The 27,796-nt window shown below is 31.6% G+C and overlaps 1 protein-coding gene across 1 annotated transcript; it reads left to right on the top strand.

The window, feature by feature from the left end:
• Window positions 1-261: 261 nt before the first annotated feature.
• Window positions 262-27,796, top strand: LOC143054664 (uncharacterized). The gene is made up of 15 exons (XM_076227685.1): window positions 262-411; window positions 6,878-7,051; window positions 8,082-8,182; window positions 10,051-10,159; window positions 10,605-10,736; window positions 12,642-12,827; window positions 13,238-13,384; window positions 13,940-14,008; window positions 17,456-17,509; window positions 18,490-18,543; window positions 19,631-19,687; window positions 20,780-20,836; window positions 21,591-21,644; window positions 24,966-25,044; window positions 26,696-27,796. The coding sequence occupies exons 1-15, from the start codon at window positions 324-326 to the stop codon at window positions 26,985-26,987; spliced, it is 1,653 nt and encodes a 550-aa protein (XP_076083800.1). The 5' UTR covers window positions 262-323; the 3' UTR covers window positions 26,988-27,796.

The raw sequence follows: 27,796 nt of genomic DNA, 5'->3' as shown, positions 1-27,796 counted from the left end.
GGTTTTTAAGTGCTATTGTCATCAGATTATTTTAGCGTCTTATATTGTTCAGTTTCAGTAAAAATGTTTATCAAATTCGCAATGAATCATACTTAATACAGTGATGATATAAGCATTTTCTTATTTATCATTTGTAGATAAATAGGTAGATAAAAGATGATAAAACAGCATACTAACATTATATCAAACTATCTATTTTATCATGTATAGTGTATTTATCATGTCTCAGGTATGTCGTCTTAATCAAATATGAAGATATAACTGTAAATCATGAACATGTATAAATAATATCACAAAATGCATATATTCAAGTTTGATTACCAATGTTTGTAATCTTGTTAATGTTGACAATGCGTGTTGTGTCGGGACTTCTATTGATGTCATTCCTTACCAACTTTCTAGACAGTCACGGTAAGTGAAATAATGTGGAAGGTGAAAGAAACGTTTATAGTGTTGTCAGAAAATGAACGTACGATTGTAATCCGTTCTGTTTTAGGTTAGTTAACTTTTTTGTGTTTTCTTTGTTCTCCTTTTTCGAATATACCTATATGGAGTTATTTTTTTTCAGAATCAACCCGGACGATACCATGTTTCAATAAAATATGCTCCAATGTATAAGATAATGACATGTGTGAGGTGATTATTTTCCTTGATAAAAATGCAATCTATAATTTACTTCAAAATAAAAATCTGATAGTTTTTTTGTTGCCGATTTGGAATGTTATTTTTTAAAGTTCGGTCAATGATCAGTGTAAAAGAAATCGTAATTTAGAAACAAATATAACTTGAAGTTCTGTTATTTTATCGCTACAATACAGAAACATTTTTAAATATCTTATTGATTCATACTGAATATGTCGATTGATTGTTGGTTGCTTACTTAACGTCCAGTGGCAAATATATCATGCATGTTCAGGACGATACACACTGAATATATAAAAAAGAAGATGTGGTATGATTGCCAATGAGACAACTGTCCAAAAGAGACCGAAAGGACACATACATTAACAACTGTAGGTCACCGTACGGTCTTCAACAATGAGCAAAACCCATACCGCATAGTCAGCTATAAAAGACCTTGATAAGACAATGTAAATCAATTCAAACGAGAAAACTAACGGCCTTATTCATATAAAAAAAAAATTGCACGAAAAACAAATATGTAACACATAAACAAACGACTACCACTGAATTACAGGCTCCTGACTTGGGACAGGCACATACATAAATAATGTGGCGGGGTTAAACATGTTAGCGGGATCCCAACCCTCCCCCTAACCTGGGACAGTCGTATAACAGTACAACATAAGAACGAACTAAAAAAGTTGAAAAAGGTAAAACTCATCAGATGCAGAAAAATACAAGTGGACGTGGCTGGGAACTTATACATCCCGACACAAAAAAACAACGAACAGATCTGAGATTACTCGCAGTTATCTGGCAGCTAGTTCAAAGCCACTAACAACTAATAAAAAAATCATGCATCTAAGACTAAACTATCAATCCGTACACATCTAACATCCAATGGATTTAGTGTAAAGACGTCATAAACAGCCAGAGAAAAACATGACCTTGTGCAATGCCAAGTTACAGGTATCGACAGATTGAGATCCATGAATATGTAAATGTATATAACATACTAGTAATATTTAGTTAGCTTTTAGTTTACTAATAACAAAATCAATATTTATACCAATAAAACAATATTCAATGATCTTATTACAGTGTTGAATAGGTAACCTTTTAGAATAAGTTTATTTAAAGGAGCGACAAGTTCACATGGATTATTTCTAAATTTCCGGGCACGGTTAACAACATTTTCCTAAAATGAGGATGTGCTATCCCGTTTGAAACAAGTACAGGTACAATCAAACTTCAAAACCAAATCTTTATATCTATGGAAAAATTTAGTAAAGGTTTTAAGTAATTTATGGTAACGATATCCCTGGTTTAATAATTTACCAGTAATACATAGATTGCGTTCGTTCAAATCAAAAACGTCACAACAGACACGGCCATAGCGAACGAGCTGTGAAACATAAACACCGTAAGATGGTGCCAAAGGAACGTCTCCATCTAAAAATTGAAAATTAACTATAGGGAACAATAGGCAATCATACTATGACCTAAATGTATTTTTTTTTTTTTCGTCTTCGTGTAAGTTCGTAACATTTTTACATTTATCATGTTTATGTATACCTTCTATTCTATTAAATGATCAACTAATAAGATATTTTTATATCCTATTGAATAACATTCACGTAACTCAAAATAGGGTCAATGGGGAGGGTATATAATTATATCTTGATTATCTGTTGAAAAAATGTTTTGCTATTCAAAAGACAATCTTTCTGAATATTTTATTCGATTCAATCAAAATTGTTAAAAGAAAATAACCACTTTTCCAAGATAGAAATGTCATAACAAGTAGAAAAAAATACACCCCCTTTTCCCATAAACTAAGTTGTTACAATAAATAACTTACAATGTGTCGTGTCTTGTATTTGCCATACACCGTTATCGGATGGTAACAATTCATTTGTTTCTTTCTTCATGCAGTTACAGTAGTATGTTTATTGCGTATGGATAATAATTTTTAAAAGGTTTATATCTAGATTAATTAGCGAGTTTTATTTCACATTCTAAATGAGCCGTCGGGCGTATTAACATCAATTCTCTGTATGCATCAACCAACAGCTGGCCACATAAAAAAAAATGTGATAGAAAAACTACCTCTAACATCAAAGTTAGTTGCATTATTCATAAAAATCACATTAAAATCTTAATCATCCCAGTCCTTATTGTCGGTTGCTAAGGAACATAATTTTCCTTAGTAACCAAGGAAAAATTTACCTCAAAATGACCAAATTTCAATTATGAACAGCTCATTTACTATGTCAGATAGCTTTTAATAGTTTACCATTAAATGAACAACAGAATATGCTTTATAAAGATATATTTATTAAAGTAAATCATATACGGTGAAATACAGTATAGAATGTCAGAGGTAATAGCTATTGTAGGTACTGTGGATCTTAAGCAAAAAGAGGCAAAATCGACCAAATTTGGCCCCTAAAATATTTTTTTTTGCAGAAATATAGCCAAAACATGACTCACTACACTTAAAGATTAGGTATTTAGCTAATCATTAATGAAAAAATATCTCTGGGTAAACATATTTTAAATCAATGGCGGATAATTCAAATTGGGTCATATTAGGGGTGTAAACTGTTCATGTAGGTCAATTTTTCATATTATTGCTATCATACCAGACAATTTCCACCATATAAACCAACTAACATGTTATATTTATGTTGGTGTTTGTTGAATATGTTTGTTCAAATGACTGACCTATGGTTGACAATAAAAAAAAAACCTTAATGCAAACATTTAAAAAAGAGGGGCGGGAGGGGGGGGGGGGGGTAGTGACATATTTTTTTTTTTTTTTTTTTTTTTCTTTTTTGCACAAAAAATTTAGAAACAGAGAGGTACTAAAATCAAAGAATTTTGGGATGGATACTACAAATGATTTTCTTTAAATACAGAGATAAACAAAATGGGTTCATCACTAGGTTCATTATATTTATTTTACAGGGTTTACCTTGGGTAATTAAGCAAAAACTCTTTTGAATCAAAACTGAACTTATTTATATAACTTGGTAATTTTTTTCTTCAATTCAATTTAAAGTAAAGGTTAGAGGACAAAATACTATATCTTTGTTGAAAAACCGTAATTTTGGAATGAAGTGTACATTAGGCAGATGCTAATTTTAATAAGTATCACTTTTTCTATGTTGTGATGTTATGCTATTGTTTCAGAACTAGAGTTTCTAAAGAGCCTGTGTCACTCACCTTGCTTGGTCTATGTGAATATAAAACAAAGGAAGCAGATTGATTCATGACAAAATTGTGTTTTGGTGATGGCAAGACAAGACAAAATGTTTTATTTCCTCAGACACAAACGTGTACAAGAGGTCAAAACATAATAAAGTATACATATAAATCGATGGTGATGTGTTTGTACATCTTACTTTACTAAACATTCTTACTGCTTACAATTATCTCTATCTATAATGAACTTGGCCCAGTAGTTTCAGTGAAAAATGTTAGTAAAAATTTACAAATTTTATGAAAATTGTTAAAAATTGACTATAAAGGACAATAACTCCTTAGGGGGCCAATTGACCATTTTGGTCATTTTGACTTGTTTTAGGTCTAACTTTGCTGTACATTATTGCTGTTTACAGATTATCTCTATCTATGATAATATTCAAGATGATAACCAAAAACAGCAAAATTACCTTAAAATTACCAATTCAGGGGCAGCAACCCAACAACGGGTCGTCCGATTCATCTGAAAATTTCAAGGCAGATAGATGTTGACCTGATTAACAAAATTATCCCTGCCAGATTTGCTCTAAATGCTTTGGTTTTTGAGTTATAAGCCAAAATCTGCATTTTATGTTCAATTTTTAGCCGTGGCGGTCATCTTAGTTAGATGGCCGGGTCACCGTAACACATTTTTAAACTAAATACACCAAAGATGAATGTGGCCAAGTTTAGATTAATTTTGGCTAGTAGTTTGAGAGGAGGAGATTTTTGTAAAAGATTACTAAGATTTACGAAAATATGTTAAAAATTGACTATAAAGGGCAATAACTCCTAAAGGGGTCAACTGACCATTTCGGTCATTTGACTTATTTGTAAATCTTACTTTGCTGAACATTATTGCTGTTTACAGTTTATCTCTATCTATAATAATATTCAAGATAATGACCAAAAACAGCAAAATTTCCATAAAATTACCAATTCAGGGGCATCAACCCAACAACGGGTTGTCCGATTCATCTGAAAATTTCTGGGAAGATAGATCTTGACCTGATAAACAATTTTACCCCTGTCAGATTTGCTCTAAATGCTTTGGGTTTTGTGTTATGAGCCAAAAACTGCATTTTACCCCTATGTTCTATTTTGGCGGCCATCTTGGTTGGTTGGCCGAGTTACCGGACACATTTTTTAAAGTAGATACCCCAATAATAATTGTTGCCAAGTTTCGTTTAGTTTGGCCAAGTACATTGTAGTTTCAGAGGAGAAGATTTTTGTAAAAGTTAACGACGACGGACGAAGATTTTCAAAAAGGGGAAATAACTCATTTTTCGAAATTACATCCAAATTAGTTTGAGCATGAAATTTTCAATTGCTGGAATATGTCATTTGATATATTTACCCTCAATACATCTAAAAATAGTTTTTTTCATAAGAAAGGACTATTCTATCATGAAAATATTCATATGAAAAATATTTATTTACAAATAGAACGTAAAAAAGGGGAATTTCAGGGTAAATTACAATGATTAGTATTCCTCTTTTGGCAACTTTCTGCAACATTTTCTAAGAATTTTTTGCAGCATTTTGTTGACAAAACATCCATAATTTTATGGTCCTTTATGTGAGGATTTCTGCGTTTTCGGTAAAATCAGATGTAAAAAATGACAAAAATCGGGAAAAATCATGCCGATTTTTGTGTTAGGGGGACCCCCTCTTGGACCAAAAAACTGTTTTTATTCGAAAGATTTGTCAGTTAGCAGTTTAGATGATTGAATTCTTCTCTTATACCCATGAGAATAGCAAAAAATGTTATGCTTTATCTCATTTTTACCATAAAATACGATGTTAGCCATTTTTCCTCGCTATACTAATATTTACATATGATGTCATGCTGTTTCCATGGCAGCCAGACTATACAGATTTTTTTTATTGATTTTTTTTTAACTTGACTGTTAGTTTGGACCATTTAAACTTAAAAAAATAAGTAATCGAAAAAAATTATCTGGCCAAAATTTTTCATATTTGGTGTATTATTACAGAGAATTGATGTTAAAACCTAAACACATTAGAAAGGAATATCCCACTTTAGTGTGGTCGGTTAATTGGATACTAAATTTTGCAAATCTTTATAAAAAAATAATACTTTTTGACGGTATATAAGTCAGATAAGGCATATTTTAAGGTTTTTCTTGTCGTAGAACACACCTCAGGGTGTCAGGATTGCCCAAAGAAAGACCTCCCTACGGTCTGTCTTTCATTTGATTAATCCTGACACCTGTCGGTGTGTTCAACGATAAGAAAATCCTTAAAATATGCATTATCTATAACATAATGACGTTGTTAGTTTTTATCGACTTCTGTGGGTTTTGGATGTTCCCCCTTGGTACAATGTAAATTTAACCTGTTATTTTTTTTAACCAATTAGACAATATCTATTTCGTCAAAGTATTCGTACGACTTGATTGATTCAAACAAAAATTATGTTCATTGTTTAAAGTTTTGTTTTGCAATCATTCTGTATAGGAATGCAATCATTTCAACTGATCTAGCATTATCCATAGTTATTGATAAAAATAAATGTTTTTCAAATTATTTAACCTACCGCAAATATTTAACAGAGCCCTATATAAATACTTCAAATCTATATACCATTATACCGACGACATATCTTATTTTCTTATTTCAAGCCAACAATAACCGTTACGGTTTTTTTGTTTCTATTAAGGTTTGTACCTTTATTATTTATGTTATGAATTTCTATGAGAATGCAAACACTGGTGACACTAACCTACGACAACATTGCTTTTTTCTTCTTTTTTTACTTTACGAGTATAACTAAGTTATTACATATGTATAACCATCAGCTGACTTACAATCAGAAAATGTGATGATTTTTCTTGAATATTTCCTGCGAACTTAATGCTTCGTTGACTAGCTTATTTTTTTTTTAATATAAATACATATTCCTTTTTTTTTTGGGGGGGGGGGTAAACTGTTATGAGTTATGTTTGGTTCCATTGTGAATTCTCATTTTGTGTTACTATTTTAGTTTTGCTGTCTCCACGTGGACTGTTCACCTGGATGGAAGCATATAACACATGTAAAGCCAACAGTGGATATCTGGCTTCTAAGATAAGCTACAAATTAACAACCAATTCCACAAACTCGTCGTTAGTATGGACTGGAAAAGTTGAACTACAGTCAAAATGGTTGCAAATTATTGGTAAGAATTGCAAACTAATGCATAAGCCTGAAATGTATTCATTTCATAATGTTTTAAACGTTAAAGAAAAAAATATAATCGTGAGGGCACTTGTAAAAACTCGAATATTATAATAGACTTTGGAAACACGATATCAGTTCAGGATTTCGTTTGAAATATGAGAACACGAAAGTACAAACTGAATAAATCATGCTGTCAAGTGGATCACACATGGAATACGGTTTGATTTGTGTGTATTCTATAAACGTATCTGAAGCACTTTAACAATGAGAGGACATTGACACGGACTATGTGTTTTCCTTGACTTTTCGTAAAACAGCTGGCACATTTGACTTCCTGCAAGTTTACAATTACCCACAAATTTGTATTTAAAGAGCACACGTATTAAAGCTAATGTTTATATCTTACAACCGATAAAAGTTATCAAAGGTACCAGGATTATAATTTAGTACGCCTGACGCGCGTTTCGTCTACATCAGACTCATCAGTGACGCTCATATCAAATATGATGAGAAATAACATCAGCAAACCCATATAGATTTCAAAATCTAACGCATGTTTTAAAGGTTGTCGATTTTAAATATTCACCAAATGAATAACGTTAGGTAAAACAAAAATATGACATTTGTATCAAGTAAACTGCTTTGTTGTAAACATTGGAACAATTGAAAAATAACTTGTGTTCGAGATGTTGAAAATTTCCAAGATAAATTGAATCAGAAACAAACATAAGACAATATTAAATCAAGTCACGTTAAAAGCCTCAGATTTCAAAACAAGGTGCATGAACAACCGGACGTATACCAACGTCCGATGCGAAAATTTATTTATTTGCTAAGCTTTGAAAATTGAATTTCCGATTCAAACAGGGAGTTGATTCAGAAGTATATGTTCTTGGTATGTAAACAGATTATCGTCTTCAACTGACATATGTTATATATAAAAACGAAAATACAAATGTATGTATAGACTTACACACTGCAACTGTTGAATTTTCTAGACAAATATTTAATTCAATGTTTATATTTAGGTTGTTATTACTTTAATGATGCTAGTGGAAATATCTTTCAAGTACCGACAATAGCTAACTGTGAAATGGTGTGTAGAAGGTACATATATTTTACATACAGGGTAAGAAGTAAATAATTTATTTTTTTGTAAAAATGTGGGGATGATTTGATATAGTCCTTTGGTGGATTTCATTTCGTTGTTATACCTTGATTTTTTATTTTATTTTATAGTAAATAATGTAGATAAATATCGTTGGTTTAGGATCATTGCATTGGTCTTTTCCACATTATAGAACTGGTCTTGTCAATCATTGATAATCAAATAAATTAGATTAAGCAACTACTGCTACATTTTTCTCAATTTTGTAGCACCGTCTGAATGCACTAAAATGTTTGTTGGGTTATTTATAAATCTAGTTCAATTTTTCTGTAGTTATTTAAACAAATCAAGGAAACAGATATTAGTTATTTATGATTTTTATTTTGATTATTTTTTGTCTATTTATTTTATGTGTAAGAGTAAGCGAGAATTATATTTTGTAGAAGCAGAAATAGTGTTTTGTTTTTAATAGAAAGTCATTTTTAGCTAACCTGACCTGAAAGGTCAAGTGAGCTTTTCTTAATACTTGGTGTCCGTCGTCTGTCGTCGTTCGGCGTCCGTCGTCCGTAAACTTTTACAAAAATCTTCTCTTCTGAAACTACTGGGCCAAATTTAACCAAACTTGGCCACAGTCATCATTGGGGTATCTAGTTTAAAAAATGTGTGGCGTGACCCGGCCAACTAACCAAGATAGCCGCCATGGCTAAAAATAGAACAAAGGGGTAAAATGTAGATTTTGGCTTATGACTCTGAAACCAAGGCATTTAGAGCAAATCTGACATGGGTTTTATTGTCTATTAGGTCAAGATATATCTGCCCTGATATTTTCAGACAAATCGGACAACCCGTTATGAGGTTGCTGCCCCGAAATTAGTAATTTAAAGGAAATTTTGCAGATTTTGGTTATTATCTTGAATTTAATTATAGAAAGAGATAAACTGTTAACAGCAATAATGTTCAGCAAAGTAAGATCTACAAATAACTCAACAAGACCAAAATGGTCAGTTGACCCCTTAAGGAGTTATTGCCCTTTATAGTCAATTTTTAACCACTTTTCAAAAATTTTAGTTTTCCTTTACAAAAATCTTCTCCTCTGAAACGATTGGTCCAAATTTAACCAAACTTGGCCACAATCATCATTGGGGTATTTAGTTAAAAAAATGTGTGGCGTGACCCGGCCAACCAACCAAGTTGGCCGTCATGGCTAAACATAGAACATAGTGGTGAAATGTAGATTTTGGCTTATATCTCTGAAACCAAAGCATTTAGAGCAAATCTGACGTGGGGTAAAACTGTTAATCAGGTCAAGATCTATCTGCCCGAAAAAAAAATTATGACAAATCGGACAACCCGTTGTTGAGTTGCTGCCCACGAATTAGTAATTTTAAGGACATTTTGCAGATTTTGGTTATTATCTTGAATATTATTATAGATAGAGATAAACTGTAAACAGCAATTATGTTCAGCAAAGTAAGATCTTCAAATAATTTAACATGAACAAAATGGTCAGTTGACCCCTTAAGGAGATATTGCCCTTTATAGTCAACTTTTAACAATTTTCATATTTTTTGTGAATTTTTGTAAATTTTTTAAAAATATTTTCCACTGTAATTATTTTGCCAAGTTCATTATACATAAAGATAATTGAAGCAACAAGAATATTCAGTAAATACAGATCTAAAAACACATCACCATCACCAAAACACAATTTTGTCAAGAATTTATCTGTGTCCATTGTTTAATATGCACATAGACCAAGTTGAGCGACACAGGCTCTTGAGAGCTTCTAGTTATTAGTGCAAGAGGTTAAGATATATATTATTCAATAATGACCGTTTTGAATCATATGCAAATTAATAAAAATAAAATATAATCAAATTCAAAACCAGGCACATGTAAACCCGCTGTGTGTATGTTTGTCGCAAAAACCAGAATCAATTGTACTTCCACATTATTGTGACAGCCTCGAAACATACAGATATTCAATTGTGTATGGCAGTAAGTACTTAATTCAATATTTTATAAAACGTCATATTTTTCTTATGAATAAAGTATACAACAAAAAAGCGCCAAAGAGTTAGGCTATATTTTTTTTTTGCATTTGACTATTAACTTCAAAATAAGTTCCGCGTGTATGGACGAAGATATGAATTATCTGTCAAAAAATCCACTGGTTGTTTTTTTTTTTGTAATATACCTCATTTTTTATACATGTTTTCTTTTAAAACGTTTCATCTCGAGTTAACTTGTTCAACGAGAAAACTGTAAAAGATTTAGTAAGCATTTTTTTGCTATTTTAAAGTAAGAAATGTGGCATGGTGGCTAACGAGAAATTTATTTATCAAAGACCAAATGACTTGGAAGTCAAGTATATATTTTGTAAAGCTATTTGTAAACTTTATTCATGTGTTTTGTTCCTTTCTGCTACGCATTTGTATTTTAGGATATCCACGATCAACAATGTATGAAAATAAAATAGGAAATTGTATGTATAGCTCATGTGTTTCGCCTTCTGTGCACATAGATGGTCCTTATGTGACCAATTGTACTTCAACTGCAATAAGAGGGGTTTGTGGTAGGTTTCATTGAAGAATAACAATCGATTTAAAATTAAAATTACACTTTTGATTAAAAGAATTAAGGAAAATAAAGATAATTCGGTTATTGTTTTCCAAAATTCAAATGCTTTTTTCGCAGTTTTGTTTTGGTCAAAATCGGACACTGAACCAGTGCTATTTGTTAAAATTGTCATGAAGATCATTTCAAAAATATTTCCATTATAAAGAATAAAGGATGCATAAATACCTATGAACGTAAAGATCTATATGACCGAACGGGACAGAAAGAGACCTAGATCAAATAACAGATTGTTTAACTGTAGCAGACACTGTCAAGTAAACAAGTTACGTATACACCCGCATTCTTTTTCATTATTGTCATATATATATATATAACCTCGTATATTGAATAATAGAAAATTGACACAAACTTAAAGAAAATTGTTTTTAAATTATGTAGAACTCTAAAGTGCGATGGAGACGCTAAAGTACGATGGTCAAGCTAAAGTGCGATGGTGTACGCTAAAGTACGATGCCTCCACACGCTAGAGTGCGATGGTCCGCGAAAGTATAGACGTACTAAACGTACTTGGATTATGACGTTAACAGTCGTTTATACAAACCAAGAATGAACATGCTGGAAGATGAAATAAAAAAAAATGGAAGCGAAAAGATGCATATTAATGTTAAATTAAGTTTACGTTAAAATATTGTCAATTTTATTGAAAAGTATAAACGTCGGTAAAATTAAGGTACACGTTTTCTAGCGTAAATCATAAATTGTCCATTAAAATATCAATGTGTACATTGTTGTAAAATACATGTTTAAATACAAACCTCTACCCCTTGCGACGTAAAATCTGACACCCCGAGCAACACTTTATATTTTGATGAATAACAGTTTTAAAACCAATTAATTTTAACTAAGAAACTGGTATTTGGTATAAGTCAATGAGAGGAATACAATTCTATATAAATGATGCGAGGGATGGCTGTGTAAAGTAGTTTTTTATACCGAAATTTGCATATAAAGCCTCAAAATCTGCAACACGGAAAACTAGGGCGAGGTGTTTGAGAAAACTGAGCACTGAAAACGACTGCTTCTGCTTTCAGGAAATAGATTATGTTGCGGTTCCTTCCGTGCAATACATTATATGGTACTGAGAGTTCTAGAAATAAGAAATTTTGATGCTTGAACTTACCTTCTTACTTTTTCGTCGCTTCAAAATTGCCACCCCATGTCAAACATAGCCGACATCCCGCATGTGGCGTTCTACACGGTGTACTCGCTACGAAAAAGAGAAATGCTCGAACAACAACCCCTTTCTCTCGCATTTGAATTAAAGCATGTACAAATAAATTTTATCCATTCTGACAATGACCAAATTTTGTATTTTAAACTGACAAAGAGATGTGTTTACATTAATAGGCTGTGTAAACGGCAAACTACATCAATTATCCAATACGCCCCTCGTCCTGAACATGCATGAAATATTTGTCACTGGACGTTAATCAACTAACAATCAATCCAATACGACCGAATTGTTCAAAATTCATTTAAAGAAAATATAGTATTTTGTGACACCTAAATTACCTTTTAAGCAATTATTACTAGGTCATCTTCTAAATTTAGAAACAGTCACATAAGACTACCAGTAAAGTAAAAGCCTATCGCATTATATGTTATATCATAGCAAACTAGATTTTGCACAAAAGACTTGTTTTTAAAATAAGTGCCCTTGAACCTTTCTCTTTTGTTCCATCGCACTTTAGTGTGCTATACCATTGCACTTTAGGAAACAAACAACCATCGTACTTTAGCGTGAGACACCATCGTACTTTAGCGTACACCATCGCACTTTATATAACCTTGTATATTGAATAATAGAAAATTGACACACACCTATTCATTATTTAACTAGGTAATGGTGAACCGGTTGAGGATGAATTTACCGGATGGCATAAAGGTTTGAGTGACTGTATTGAAAACCACGGAACATACTTCTTAAAAAAATTTCGACAACATTGTTCCTCCGTTGAAGCACCTAGTTGGACAAATATATTTAGACAGCAATATTCCTTTCAATACGAAATACATACCCATGATTGTAATTATGTATACAGTATTTGTTTCAATAGCCTTCGTGACGTTATATTGCACATTGTTTGCATGTAGCATCAGTGTGTTTTAACAAGTTGGCAAAAGAAGTTTATATCATTTTTATAAAGTATGTTTGACAAATAACTAATGAATAAGTGTGATACTTGTTAAAAGAAAACTTACAAAAAAGCTCAATTAAAGAAAAAATATTTCATAATGATTCTCAATTTCTGAACAAACGTCGAGTATTTCTCATCTGCACGATATTACATTATATTATGAAATTTAAATATTTGTTAATAGTTGTTGCCTATATATATTCTTATGCACGACTAAATAGTAAGTAGTGACTATCTGCAGTGATAATGAACACATCTTTATAAAGGTATTTACATCCAACTTTTAATCTTTTTTTAGATGAAATCACAACTATTCCACTAAAATGTGGCTCAACTGAGCTGAATGATTTATCTTGGCCGTTGACCGTAAACGGGATAAACTCAAAAACACAGTACATATATATGGACTGCAATACAAGATTGCCTTACTTTATCTGCGAAACTGGTAGGAACTATATATTAAATGCAATAACAAAAACACATATTTAAGAAACGATTTCCATAAACCTTACAAAACAAAACGCTAGATTTAAAATGTTTGATATCAAAAAACGACACAACTAGAAAACAACTGTCATACTGTTGAGTTTGAAATGACATTTACGAAGAAAAAAGTTGGTTGGTTGGTTTTATAGCTATCTTGACCTCCTACTTGTACGATATTTGTATGTAGTCTAGTTGTATTGTTACATCTTTTTGAGCAACTGAAACAGGTATTATTGGTTAGCATATCAATAATTAGGATACGGCAACCAACATTGTGTAAACATAAGATCATAGAAATACAATCAAAAAACAAACAATACATCCGAGAAATTCTGTTAAACCTTTTACATAGCCTTAACGACTTATAATAATTTATTCAAATATATATCAATGGTTTCAGTCAAAGCATCAATTATGAAACATCTACTTACTCAATAAGTTAAAATGCTTCCTATACAACCTTTTGTTATTCTTAATATATTGTGTTTGAATTAATCAGGTAGTTTATTTACAGCTTCTTCACAACTTGTTACCATCTATCCCAACTATCCACCGTCTACAACTAAAAGTCAGAATGTTCATAGTAAGTGTATATCATTAAGAAATGACCAGTGTGATCAACCGAGTCCCTATGAGGGTTTCAAAGTGTTTGCTTTTAATCATTGACCAGCTATAATGGTTGACCATTATGGAATATACAATGTAATCCCAGATGGCAGATAGGTTAAAAAAAAGCAGAAACCACAGGCCTTTTCTCATTTTGTTTTCCATGTGAGATCATTAGGTTTGTACTTGCATAAGCAACACGACTGGTGATACATATGGAAAAGGTTATGCTTTCCGTACAGGAATACCTGATATTATTCCTAGCTTTTAAACGGAAATGTGTTGCTTGTTGGTTAGTTGTTAGGTTTGTTCTTTTTCCCTCTCATTTTGTGTTTGTTTGTGTTTTTATTTTCATAACAGTCTAAATGTATTCCGTACGGTGTAAGGGTATTGTAATGTACCTGACCTATGTTATGCAAATTTGGTTAAAAAAATTGTTAGTTCATCTGTTTACCCTTCAGAAGTACATGATCTCACTCTAGTGTATTTGTTTTAATGGGGTGAGTGTTGCTTAGTTTTTATTAAAAAAATATTCTTAAGTTAAAGTTTACTTGTCTTTTTGTCTTTTTAGTTTTCATTGCCATGGCGTTGTCAGTTTGTCATATTCCTAGGTATCTTCCGCTACTCCTTTAACATGTTTAAGGAGTGTTTGTTACTTGGTTAAAATTTTACATGTATATGGTATATCAATTTAATCAATGGTTTCATTCAAACAAAGTTATCGTTATAGCATTTTAGACCAATGCTTAAGAATAAAAGGTAGAGCTGTACATGAATAAGACAACATTCTAACATGACGTCCTTTAAACGATTTGAGTACACACCCGTGGTAAAATATGAATATATTGCCAGTGCTGTTCCGATTGTACTCCCACGTCATATGCTTTTTTATGAATGAGATACCCGACGTCATAGAACATCATGAATACGTTAGAATGTAAGCATTTTACGGGAAAATACACGCTTGTGAATCCGAAAATCATCACAAGGAAACATACACAAATGATGATAAAATGTGGCAAAAGCCCTTTATTGTACATCATATAAGACATATAAATAAATTATCATTCAAATTCACCCAAAACTGTCAAATACATTATTTTAAATAGTTTAAGCATGTCACTAATGCAGTTTGCTCCGTTCTTTTACGCTAGTTTATTAGTGCGTTTATTTATGGGAACGGCAAATATTTGCCTACACCTAGAGCGCTTCGATCCAAAAGAATTGCCGTATGTGTCCTATCAGAATCGAAATAATTCATGGGGGCTTGAATATATCTAGATTTTACCACGGGTTGTCCCTTTATGCCGATATTTTACCCCTCGCTATCGCTCAGGGGTAAAATATTTGTCATAAAGGGCCAACCCGTGGTAAAATCACGATATATTCAAGCCCCCATGAATTATTTCTTAAACAACCAATACAAGCAATTTGACGTTCAGGGAAAACAAACAAGTATATCAATTCAAGTCTCAATCGCACTGGTGTTAAAAAGGTTGTGAACAACGTTTACATGGGCTAACGATGATTCCATTGTAGTTTCATGTTCCCGTAATGGCTTATAAATGATGATGCTACTATTTTTTATAGTAGTACAAGCAACGTCCTTTCCTTCCGAGGGAATGTTTTCATTTGCACTACTTGTAACAAAAAATAGAAAGTCTAACAGTCTTTCGTCTGAAATGGTTGACCAGATCATATTTCTAAACAAGAATAAAATCAAAGTGACCTGCGATGAACCCTACGCAACTGATTAGAGACATTTTTAACGGTGTTTGGACACGGATCAACACCTTCATTAATTAATAATTAACTCATCACAAGCCGTAAAAAGTTACCTTTGTTTGTTAATCAGACTTCTATGTAAACGTGATTGGCATGATATGTACATTTGAATCAATTTAATTACTCTGTATTTGAAACTTAACTATTATTGATTATATTTTACAATTTAAAGATAGGTGAAAGTACGAGAGCGACATTCAAACCCAAAGTCGAAAATAAACGGACAACGTCATGGTTAAAAAAAATAAAAAATATGACAAACGAGATAGTGCAAAAAAACAAAACACAGAAAAGATAACACTGAGCAACACGAAAAAAAACCAAGTAATTTGAACTGTTCAGGAAAAGATGATACATAAATTGTCTACTTTGTTGGACTTTATATGCAATTATTTTTTATTTAATTGGAATAAGGTTCATGAACACGTGCACAGACAATAATTGATATTATGATAGGTTATTAATAGAAACAGCGGTCGGTAATTCATTGTTAAATTGACAAAACAAACAGAGGATGAAGCTGTGTTTTTAGTATGTTTGTCTTTCGTTAATATGTTTATGAAAGGTAATGACAAAAACACTGCATTCCATCTAAAATCTAAACTTATCAATAGACGTATAAGATTCATCCGAGTACTCGCGAGTACTCGATTATCATGACCGAGTATCCGAGTATTAAATTTCAAATCTTTTGACATCCCTAATATTGACCGATGAGTTTCTAATAGGAAGCTTTAACAAACGAAGACATATGTTTAAAAGTGTCGAGGCCTCCCTAACTTCCAAAACCATTTATTTATTTATATCACAAATGGCATAAATTTAAATATTTCAAGAACAAAATAAATGTCCAAATCCTTAGGTAGGCACACATGGCCAGGGTACTTGTTATTTAGATACATACATCATGCTTGTCAATATGAACTATACTATCTGCCTTTGAGCCAATACAAAACAACATTCAGTTGTATCCTTGTGTCATAAGCGGTAGAATTTATATATAGAAAATAAACATTTTCAACCCTAAATGCAAATATGATGTATCTATTATAGAATAAAACGTCAAAGATGGCAAGTCCGAACCCGTGTTGTCTATCATACAGACTGATATACAAATATAAAAATAAAGAGATGTTGAATGATTGATAATAAGGCAAATGTCCACAAGAGATCAAATGATTCAGCAAATATTTAATTTTGATCACTGTACGACCTTCAACAATGAGCAAAGATAAAAAAAAAAAAGACAAATGTTTAATTGTTCAAACGAGAAAACTAACGGCTAAATTAAATATACAATGATCAACGAAATAAAAATATGCAATAAAGCAACAAACGAAAACCACTTAATTGCATGCTTCTTACTTCAGACACATTCGGAATGTTTGAATGATATTGAACGTGTATAAAATCGACGACCCAGTCTTCAACATGTCTGTATTTACTTTGATAAACTTGAGTACTTTTTTTTAATAATCATCTTCTAAAAACTTTATTTTTTATTCGTTCTTGTCATTTTAAAACGACCTTTCAAAATCAATGCAATGTACTACATAAATCATTTATCAACTATGGTTTCACTATATGCAAATACCCATTGATTTACTTCTGACCTATGCAGATTGTTTCCTTATTACAGATATTTCTATTCTTACAACTTCGTCGCCTACAACAAGAAAACACAGTTCGCACAGTAAGTGATTCTATTTTAACAAAATTACAATTGCAAAGATCGGTTACAATCGAACAGACTTTGCAGAATAAGGGTTGTTTTTTAAGTGCCAGACGATTTCAGGTTATACATATTTTAAAAGCATGATATTTGTAATCGTCATGATACTTAATTAGATAATGCGTAAGTTTAAACTATATGTTTTACAAAACAGCCAGACTGAATTTATAGAAAGAATAAAACTTTTAAATTTTGACCAATAAATACAATAATTTGCATGCAATGAAGGTAACAACTAGAATGCAGATTGCATGCTGTTGCAATGTCTTATAGGTTGTTTTTTCCTCAATGCTCTTCAACTTCGTATTTAATTTGCCTCTTTAATATTTTTTTTATTTGAGCTTAACTGATGAGTGTTTAATAGACGAAACGTGCGTCTGGCGTCAAAATAATATGATGAATTTATTTATAATGCTTATGGGGAAAAAAACGGTGAAATAGTTTAAAGGCAGAAACACAGTTGTCATGGTCAATCAGACCGCGTATTCTTATTTTTGTATTGTCTTGTTCCAAGGAATTAGATTCAGTTGTTTGCAAATGTATAATATGAAACTATTTCGACAATCAAGAATTTAGAGGCCTGTTTTGTTAATACGTTGTAGATAAAACGCGCGTCTTGCGTACACTTTTATTCAGCTTGATATATAAGGTGTCGGTATTTCCTACAAGACTGGTATAACCATACCAATTGACATTTTAAGAAAATAAAGCATTGCTTAGTAAACTCACTGATCACTGTCCAATTTTCCATATGCCCAAACTGGTTTGATAGAAAATATCCTCATATATACATATATGTCTGTAATTTAACAACATCTCTGATGTTTGTTTGACTACGATATACTTTTTCACATACCGAAAATCTACACTGGTCATTGTTTTTCAACAATTAAGAAGTATAAATATATATAATTGTACTAACAAATATATTATTCTTACAGATCCCTCACATCAGACTACTTTACCATCTACAACAAGAAAACCCAAATCTCACTGTAAGTTTTCATAACTAGAGTGTTCTGAATACATGTAGGCGTATTATCATCAATTTGATATGCTAATTGAAGTAATAAACATTAATGCGAATCAGTAAATTTTATTTGTCATCTCTAGAATAGTAAGAAGCATATGTGTTGCGGCTTGTATTAAAGTATGTCGGACTGTACGCACGTTGATTGATTGCACATCCAACCGTTAGTTAATCTTGTAAAACCTAAGTTTAAATAACATAACCAAGAATGTGTGGTGATTTAATATAATAACTAAATTAAGACGAATGCTCATCCTGATGAGAACAATATTAATATATAATCTAAATGCGTATCGCATATGGTCTGGAATTTGATTCTTACTTTCAGGATTCTCATAAGGTAATGCAATCTAGAAACAAAAAAGAGAAAAAAAAACATGCAAAGCAAGCAACTAGTACTCAAAGAAAGACAAACAATATTAAGGCATAAAGAAATAGACCAAATAACAGTTTATAATACTATACAGAATAAAACATCATAAATAATATGAATCTTATCAAACACTGGGTGATAAAAAGAGAGCAGCTCATTTACCCAACTGCTGATTATTATTCGTTGGATACCAATTTTCGTTGGTTTTTTTGGACTTAGATGAACCACGAATTTAAATGTTCAACGAATAACACATTTTCTATAGGCTTTGTATGCAGTTATTGTCAAAACTACGAAATTAAATATACACGAAAATAAATGAATCCACAGAAGGCAAAGATCATACGAACATTGCAAATAAAAATTAAAAAAAAAAAGATAAAACAGAAACTTATAGCAAAATAAAAAAATATCTTTAGTGCACACACGTTCACAACGCTCTATTTAGAAAACTATAGACGATCAAGACGGACACATAAACAAACCAATGTAAATTAATGTGCTCCGAAAACGTTAATTAGATCCTGTTCCAGATATGACATGACAACCGTTGTGGTATTCCTATGTGGTACATGTTGATATGGAATTGCAAATGGTGTTGTCAACACATGAAAATCTACCGCTTGTACATCATGACCATGTGTGTTACAAGTCTTAATATATTCAATTGTATTCATTGATCCATCCCATTTGACTACTCTACCATCTACAACTAGAATACACCATTCTCCTAATTGTAAGTGTAATAGTCTCAGGATACAAACCATTTGTATGAATGATTGTACACAAAGTGAAACATTTCCTGTTTATTGAAATCTCAGATGAGAAGGCAAACTATTACATCTAAAAAATAATTTTGATGACACTTAACAATCGTAGAGAGCAAAACCATACGCCGGTGCGAATTCATCTCAAGTAATAAAATAACTTATGATGAACATAAATCACAACGAAAAAAGCTGCAAAACTTTAAAAGGACAAAAATCAAGATAAAAATAGCTTGGGAGCATTATAACGATGAATCAAAGGACGACAAACACGTGGCCATTTTGCTTTGCAAAAGAATCAAATATTGAGTCCACGATGAACGTGTCGTCATATTAAGTGCATTCTCTTTTTTACAATCCAATGGATCTGCTTTTGTGTAAAAGACGATTGAAAGAATATATAGGAGTGAATTATTATAAATTATTGTCTGCTTTTGCGATACTTATATGCATCTGCTCACTTTAGTGTGGTATCGCACGATTATGTATACAGTATATGATTAAGTGAAATTAATTGATATTTTTTTCTTAATTGATATTCGAAACCCTTGAATTGGAAAGAAACAAGTGAATCATCAAATGAAAAAATAAATATCAATAATTCAATTTTGGATGTAACGCGTCTTCTGATTTGCTGACGTCGTTTTGTTTTTCAGTCCATAGACATAATTGTGTCATGTGTACGTGACATATTCAACGTTTTTTCTTGATTTACTCAGTTATAAAATGAAATAAAGTATTAAATTATACGAAATGACTGTAAATACAATTTATTGCTTTTCGAAATAACATAAATATATGGTGCACACTTTAAAATAACCCGCTACGCAGTGTGCATTACGTTTTTTATGTTATTTCTTCATAGCCAGAAGAATTATTACAGTCATTCCTTAAATCTATAAAATAATGTTTATATTAATTACATAGAAGTAACAGCATTATTCGATTAAACGAAGAAAATTGAATATTGAGACGTTTGTTCTCAAATATGAAACTGCTTATAATTATGTAATATTGCATGGTTACAAGTTTACATACATATACTATATTCATTTTAACAGATCAACCCTCTCATCCAACTACTGTACTATCTACAACTAGAAAACACAACTATCAAAGTAAGTCTAAACCATTAGAGTGTACTATATGCACGTATGGGTTGCACGTTATTTGTTGGTTCAAAGGAAAAAGTTTTATATAACTGGTTAAACATCTTATCTGATGTTACATTATCATATGTATGTTTATACAACTTATTCTATTAAATTGTTACAAAAATTAGTAGCAATGTAAGGGACGTTAACAGTCAAATAATAAACAGTGACCAAAGACGACCTGAATACATAAGTACATGTAATAAAAAACATATTGAGGGATATAGAATTGAGAATAGAAATGGGGAGTGTGTCAAGGAGACAACAACCCGACCATAGAAGAGACAACAGCAGAAGGTCACCAATAAATATAGTATAATATTAGTCGCTCAAAGTTTAGAGTTGTAAATTGCTAAACATCAACCATATCAAAAACTTACATATTATTATATATAAATGCACGCTATACCAACTGCCGTATCCTATTAAATGTGATAATATTATTACTACGTGTCTTGTGAAAATATTATTTGATTGCAATAGGCGTAATGAACTGCCCGTGATTTGTTTATATTTTTTGTTATCTTTATACTGATTTATCCAGCGTCGATTTTATCATTATCCAGGGAAAATGCATTGCCATGTTTCGTGGTTTTTTTTGTTTACAAGTACATATTTGCCGATCACGAGGTATAACAGAGAGCATTGCTACTTTCCAATAACTTTTTGTCTTTTACTGTGTGTATTGGTAACGTCTGAATAGAATGTTCATTTACAGATGCCACATATCCCATCCCTATACCATTTACAAAGAATAAACAAAACTATCTAGGTGAGTGCATAATTTAACACTTACAGGTCACATCAAATGCCGTTAGATGTATTTAACTGCTTAAAAACTCATTAAAGATTGCCATTATCCTTTGTAAGATATGAGATTCAGTTTTGAGTGTTTGTTTAAACATTTATTTTCTTACGGCACATCAAGGTATATATATATTGTAATTGTTTTGTTGTTTTCCTCTTATAGGTGATGTGTTTCCCGCGGTTTCAGTTTGTAACCCGGATTTGTGTTCTCTTAATCGATTTATGCTTTTCGAACAGCGGTATAGTACTGTTGCCTTTATGTATAATGTTTATGTAGTAAAGTTCGTTTTTATTTGTTTTTAAGTGCATAATTCTATGCGTTTTATTTGATGTTCCTACATATGTAATAAATGAGAGGAGATTTGGAGGACATATGCAATGCAATAGTGAATTACTATTAGGAAAACGGAAACGCAACTCTAAGTAATGTTAAGTACTGCATTGAATCCGAAAAAAAGTCTCATTCTACTGCAATAATAAAACATTTTAATCAAATTTAATCTAATAGCCGTTTTTACCAAGTTACGGGCATTTTCTAAACTTTGGCAATTTATAAAATGCCTGAAATTATGTTTTGGTAAGAAATAATCACATAAACTACGACATTACATGCAATGAACAACAGAGCAATTTTATGTATGATTATTACTTAATTCTAACACTCGCATATCGTGAGTTTTAATTATAAAAAATAAATTATAATGAAATATTAAAATTTCCTACAAGCACTGAACTAGAAAATTATTTCGATATGTTTGTAATTATAATTTTTCTACATTCTCTTATAAGAATGGTCAGTTTCATTATCAATCTAAAGATCTCGCAGACGCTTTTAGGGTTAGAAATTTTAACAAACTGATATAGGAGACTAACGCACCTTGCGCTTGACTTTGTTCATAAATGGTATTAAACATCATGAACTATAATCTGCTGCTATGTGCTTCGTATCCTTTATATCATTACCATTTATGACAGATACAGCACTGAAAATATAAGAATTAAAACCTTGAATACCATTATTAAATTATTACACGTGTCTAAACTCACCAAGCAGTCATCAAGCATTTATATAATGTCTTTGTTTTTTTAAAGGAATTTTACAGTTTTCTGATTAAGTTGTAAGGAATGCTTAATTTTGACACTCGTAGTTGGTTCCCAAGTGAATTTATGCCATGCAATTATTTAAGTATTCTATCTATATTATATTGAAGAATTTTTTGATTATTTTTATTCCGCATGGTGTTTTTTTTTTTATCTCAATTTAGGTCATATTTAAACCAAGGCCGTCCATCCTCATCGGGTACTCTGGCCATTATTTCGATAATGTACTTGATCTAATAATATCCTTGTATTTTCAATGAATGCGATTTTCTTATAATAGAGCACTATATGTTCGTATCGATAAAAAAAAATCAATCAAAGCATTAAAGACCAAACAGCCTATTGTGTATGCGCATCAACTAACGCAACTTGGTAGTGACATAAAAGCTCTATGACGTTGATTCTAGCAATGAAAAAAACCGTCAAGTTATAACGTCGTATTTCGCGTTTTCACGAATTCCAACATGGTGTACGCTTTTAAAAAAATACGTCTCCCAAGTGAAGAGGAATTAATATCTTATGGAAATTTAACACAAATGGACACAAAAGACACTAAACTTAACCTTCTTTCTAATAAAAATAATAAAATCAAAATTTTGATCTCGACTTTTTGCATTTGCGCCGATCTGTATTTCATTTTTTTATTCTTACACAGGCGTGATTTTGTCTTATATTTGAACCGATTGTGTACAGGTTAATTAGATAGGTGAACTTTGTTTTTATGCCCAATTTATGGTCATTATGTTTTCTGGTCTGTGCGTCCGTCCGTTCGTCCGTCCGTCTGCCCCGCTTCAGGTTAAAGTTTTTGGTTAAAGTTTTTGGTCAAGGTAGTTTTTGATGAAGTTGAAGTCCTATCAACTTAAAACTTAGTACGCATGTTCCTTATAATATGATCCTTCTAATTGTAATGTCATTTATTTTTTTCTTAAAATTGAGTATTCAGAAGGTCTGGCCGATAAACAATTATTCCTATAAGTTTTGACATACTGGCAACGTATGTATGTAACTGATGTCTGAATGATTCTCGTAAAATACTGCCCGACCTAGCAATGAAGTTAAAAAAAATTATACTGCTTATTTGACAAAATCTTAAAATGAAAAAATAAAATTATGACAAAGGGTCATTGTCGTTTGTCATTTGTTTCATTTCAAATTGTCTTAAGGAGAAATGATTAACATTTCGCCTGATCTCACTGAAACTTACAGCTAATTTCCTGATGTATGTAGATCAACACTTTGGTTAGCTTGCTTGCTTCGTTTGGATATTTTGATAACGTCCAATTGAATTGATTTTTTTTATTTTCAATAATTTTGCTAATGAGGGGCAGAGGACAAAAACAGACTTTCCTAACAAAAGCGGCGTGATAGGTAATTTCAAACAATCTATCATTCCGACGGATGGTGTTTCTGAATGTTAATATTTTGCGACAATAACATAATAAGATCTGATACTGATAAATGCATTTAATCTCTTGTATTACCGGATAATAAAGTATGTGAATACAGTTGTTATTCTTGGAAATTTAGATGTGGGTTTCAAACGTCCAATTTGCAATTTTTTTCAAATAGTGCGCCAGCAAGGAAAGTTTGTACTATAACGTCAGATGCATGTTCTGAAGAAAGACAACTCTTTTCTTCAAAACGAACGAGAAAAAATACATGAAAATTACTCATAACTTTTTTGAAAGGTCGGTAACATACATTTTTTTTTGTTTTATTTTGAATAGTACACATGGCACTTTCCTTCTTGAAATTTTTAAGAAGAAATCATTGGTAGATATTTTTTAATACTGGAAACGTTTTTCATTTTTACGTTTTATTTTTGGCGGGAATGAAATAAATCATATTTTTTAAGTTCAAAACAATATGAGTCTTAAATTTTTGAACCTGTATTTGATAGATACAAATCTACTGTTTAACTTGAAACACGAATTTTGCTTGCAGGTTAGATATAAAGGATTTTTTAAAGCAAATATTTTGTTAATATTCGGGAAAACACGAAACTGAGGTTGCTATAGTGACAAAACTAAGTCAGTGACCCCCAATTTTTTTCATCATATTTTGTTCCTCAAATCATGAAATACCTTCACACAAAATTTTAAGAAAAAACGTAGAAATGAATAGGTTGTTTGGTCTTTAAATTCAACACTCTGTACTTATGCTGATGACTTTTTTCTTCTTCTAGGTGCTATCATTGGAGGCATTATTGGTGGAATTGGACTCATTCTTATTGTTTTACTTTCACTATTTATTTGTAAGACAAGGTACGTTATGTCTTTTGATCCAAACTAGATGATGATGATAAATGACTACTAACATCCGGCAGGAATAACATATGTATATTCAAGACGAGAAAATTTTAATGTAATACGAATATAAGCCCTTCATTGTATAAGACTGACAGGCTACGCAAGATATTTCAAGTGCTAGTTTCGAAGGTTATCTATCCGCAGGTAAAGATATCCTTACGAAGGCACGTCATTTTTACTCTTGTCTACAAGTTTTCCTCTCACTTCTTAATGCTGCGAGTGTAGTGGAGTATTAAAAACTACCAATTTATTAAGGATGTACTTAGGTGATCTAAGGGTAAAATTAAATAAATCAAGAATTCAAAATTGATACTTTAAGCTGGAAGACTATTAGTTAATGATCAAAATAAGCTAAAATATTGATAGGTCGTGGAGCTACTTTTCGAGATATTTGATGTATAAAATATGTCTGGAAAAGGCTGAATCGGAATTTTACCTTATATTTGCATTGGTATTAATTGGGTCTCAAATTAAAAAAACGAAAATCAAGAATCTGCTTAAATTTTGTCAAATGACCTTTTATGAGTTATTAAGTCCTATGTTAAAAGTATATATAGGTGTTGTGGGTCAAAATATATTTTACCTTTTTTAGCTTGTATCGTATGGAAAACCACCAAGGAGTCCGTACATTTGACACTTATTCCAAAGCCTCATCTAAGTACATCCTTTAGTCTGTGTTTGGACTTGGCCGGGTCACGAACCCATAATCTCCCTCACTCGTGGCGAACACGCTACCACGAGACAACTGAGGCGGTTAATCTTAATTAATAGCATTGAGGACCCAAAATTGAGATGTACGGGTAATAATTCCTAGTCAGTAACAAAAAACGTACAAACATAAATCCATTAGGTTTATATTAATCAACCAATGAAATAATCAAATGGATATAAGAAGATAAAAGACTGCCTTGGATCTACAGGTCATCAGTGCTGTCTTGCAACTTTCAGAGTTTCAATCCATTTTGTTCATACATTCATATTTATTTTATTCTAATTTCTTTGTTTTGTCCTTAAGAGCATCATTGGAATCAGCTGCTTTAGTTATAACCTTTTGTCAACTTCCATTCATTAACATTTTATCTGCCCTATCATATGACGTGTACACATATGTGAGGGGAGTAAAAAGGGGGGGTATCTGACGGAAGAACGCGAAACAACATTGCTATTTCACGATGAACCAACAATTAAAAATTTCTTGCACGTTGATCTTTTTACCAATTTCATGACACACTGTGAATCACTAACCTTTTTCACGGCTGCACGTGAAATCAAAAAAGTTGCTCGAAAATACCCTGTACCCCCCCCCCCCCTTTTCATATGTTAATGATACACTGGTACATGCAAACCTGTAGCAGGTTACATTAAAGAAGACGAGCGTCGATATCGAATAAACATGTCAATAATATTGAAATGTGAAGGTATTGTTGAAGAAAAACCGATGACCTTTGATTCTAATTGGGAAGTATACCACACGTCTTTTTCTTGGCCAATTTTGGTGTTGCTAAAACTAAAACGGAAAGAAACACACATCAGAACGTTAATATAAATTACTGAAAAGTTAATTGAATACAACATACTTTTACATAAATGATATATACTTTTTCAGGAAATTACTTATATTTAGAAAGACATTTGATGCAGACTGTGAAATATTACAACCATCGGAAAACGTGTCCGATAATTCACGACAATGTGATATAAACAATTACAACAATCAGACTACTATTGATAAATATTCTAACAGTACAAATGAAATAGATGTTATACCTTTACATGAAAGACTTGGAAAATATGAAAATGAAAGTAATGGGTATTTGAAAGATAACAAATCACGGCTACAAAATTCATTCAATCCTGCGCAAGCACAAGTTCGAGTGTCAAAGCAACATATACCATGATTTAGGAATATGGTTTTCGATGTTGAACATGTTCTCCTACCTGTGATGCAAATTAAAACAAACTTTGCCAATCTTTATATAGGACGGGAGTTGCAGTGACGACCCATTGGTGGCGGCTTTTGTCTGCTCTACGGTCGGGTTGTTGTCTCTTTGACAAATTCCCCTTTTCCATTCTCAATTTTATGTTTTTATTTAATGAAAAACATCGAAAGTATAATATTATTGTAACGTGTAAACTAACCAAATAAACTTGTCATAACCATATTTTATGTTTTCTCATTATATTTTAATCACCTATCATGAGATGTATGTGTCAGTTTTATTATTTTCAAATAATAATTCATTATTTTAAGTACAAATAATAGCATTAGCAGCCACGCTTAATTATCTTCATTCAGTTACACAATTGTTCTATGTATTTATTATCTTACATTGATAGAGGAACAGTCAAGACAGAATGTTTCGCGAGCTAACAATAAAAAGGTTTCGTTGATTTAAAACAAAAAGGAGGCATGGATAAAATTGTCACATCTCTTCTGAAGTTGACAATTTGGTTATATACCATGTCGACGTTACATTAGAACGGAAATATATCATTTGAATATGCCAACAATGAAGAGAATCACAAATAAGTGGATGAGCGGTTAAAACAACAGAATTGTAATTCCTTAATACCATTTCCAAAGGACCAATTTATGTGTTTTTGATTTATTCATAAATATTCAAGCTTATAATGAGTTCAGTATAAAGATCTATCAACTTACGAAAATGATTTAAAATGTAGACACTGACCCTTTAAACTGTTGATT

The sequence above is a fragment of the Mytilus galloprovincialis genome, chromosome 12, assembly GCF_965363235.1.
Source record: "Mytilus galloprovincialis chromosome 12, xbMytGall1.hap1.1, whole genome shotgun sequence".
NCBI lineage: Eukaryota > Metazoa > Mollusca > Bivalvia > Mytilida > Mytilidae > Mytilus > Mytilus galloprovincialis.
Note: the sequence above shows the minus strand (reverse complement) of the source record. Positions and strands in the feature narration are given on the sequence as shown.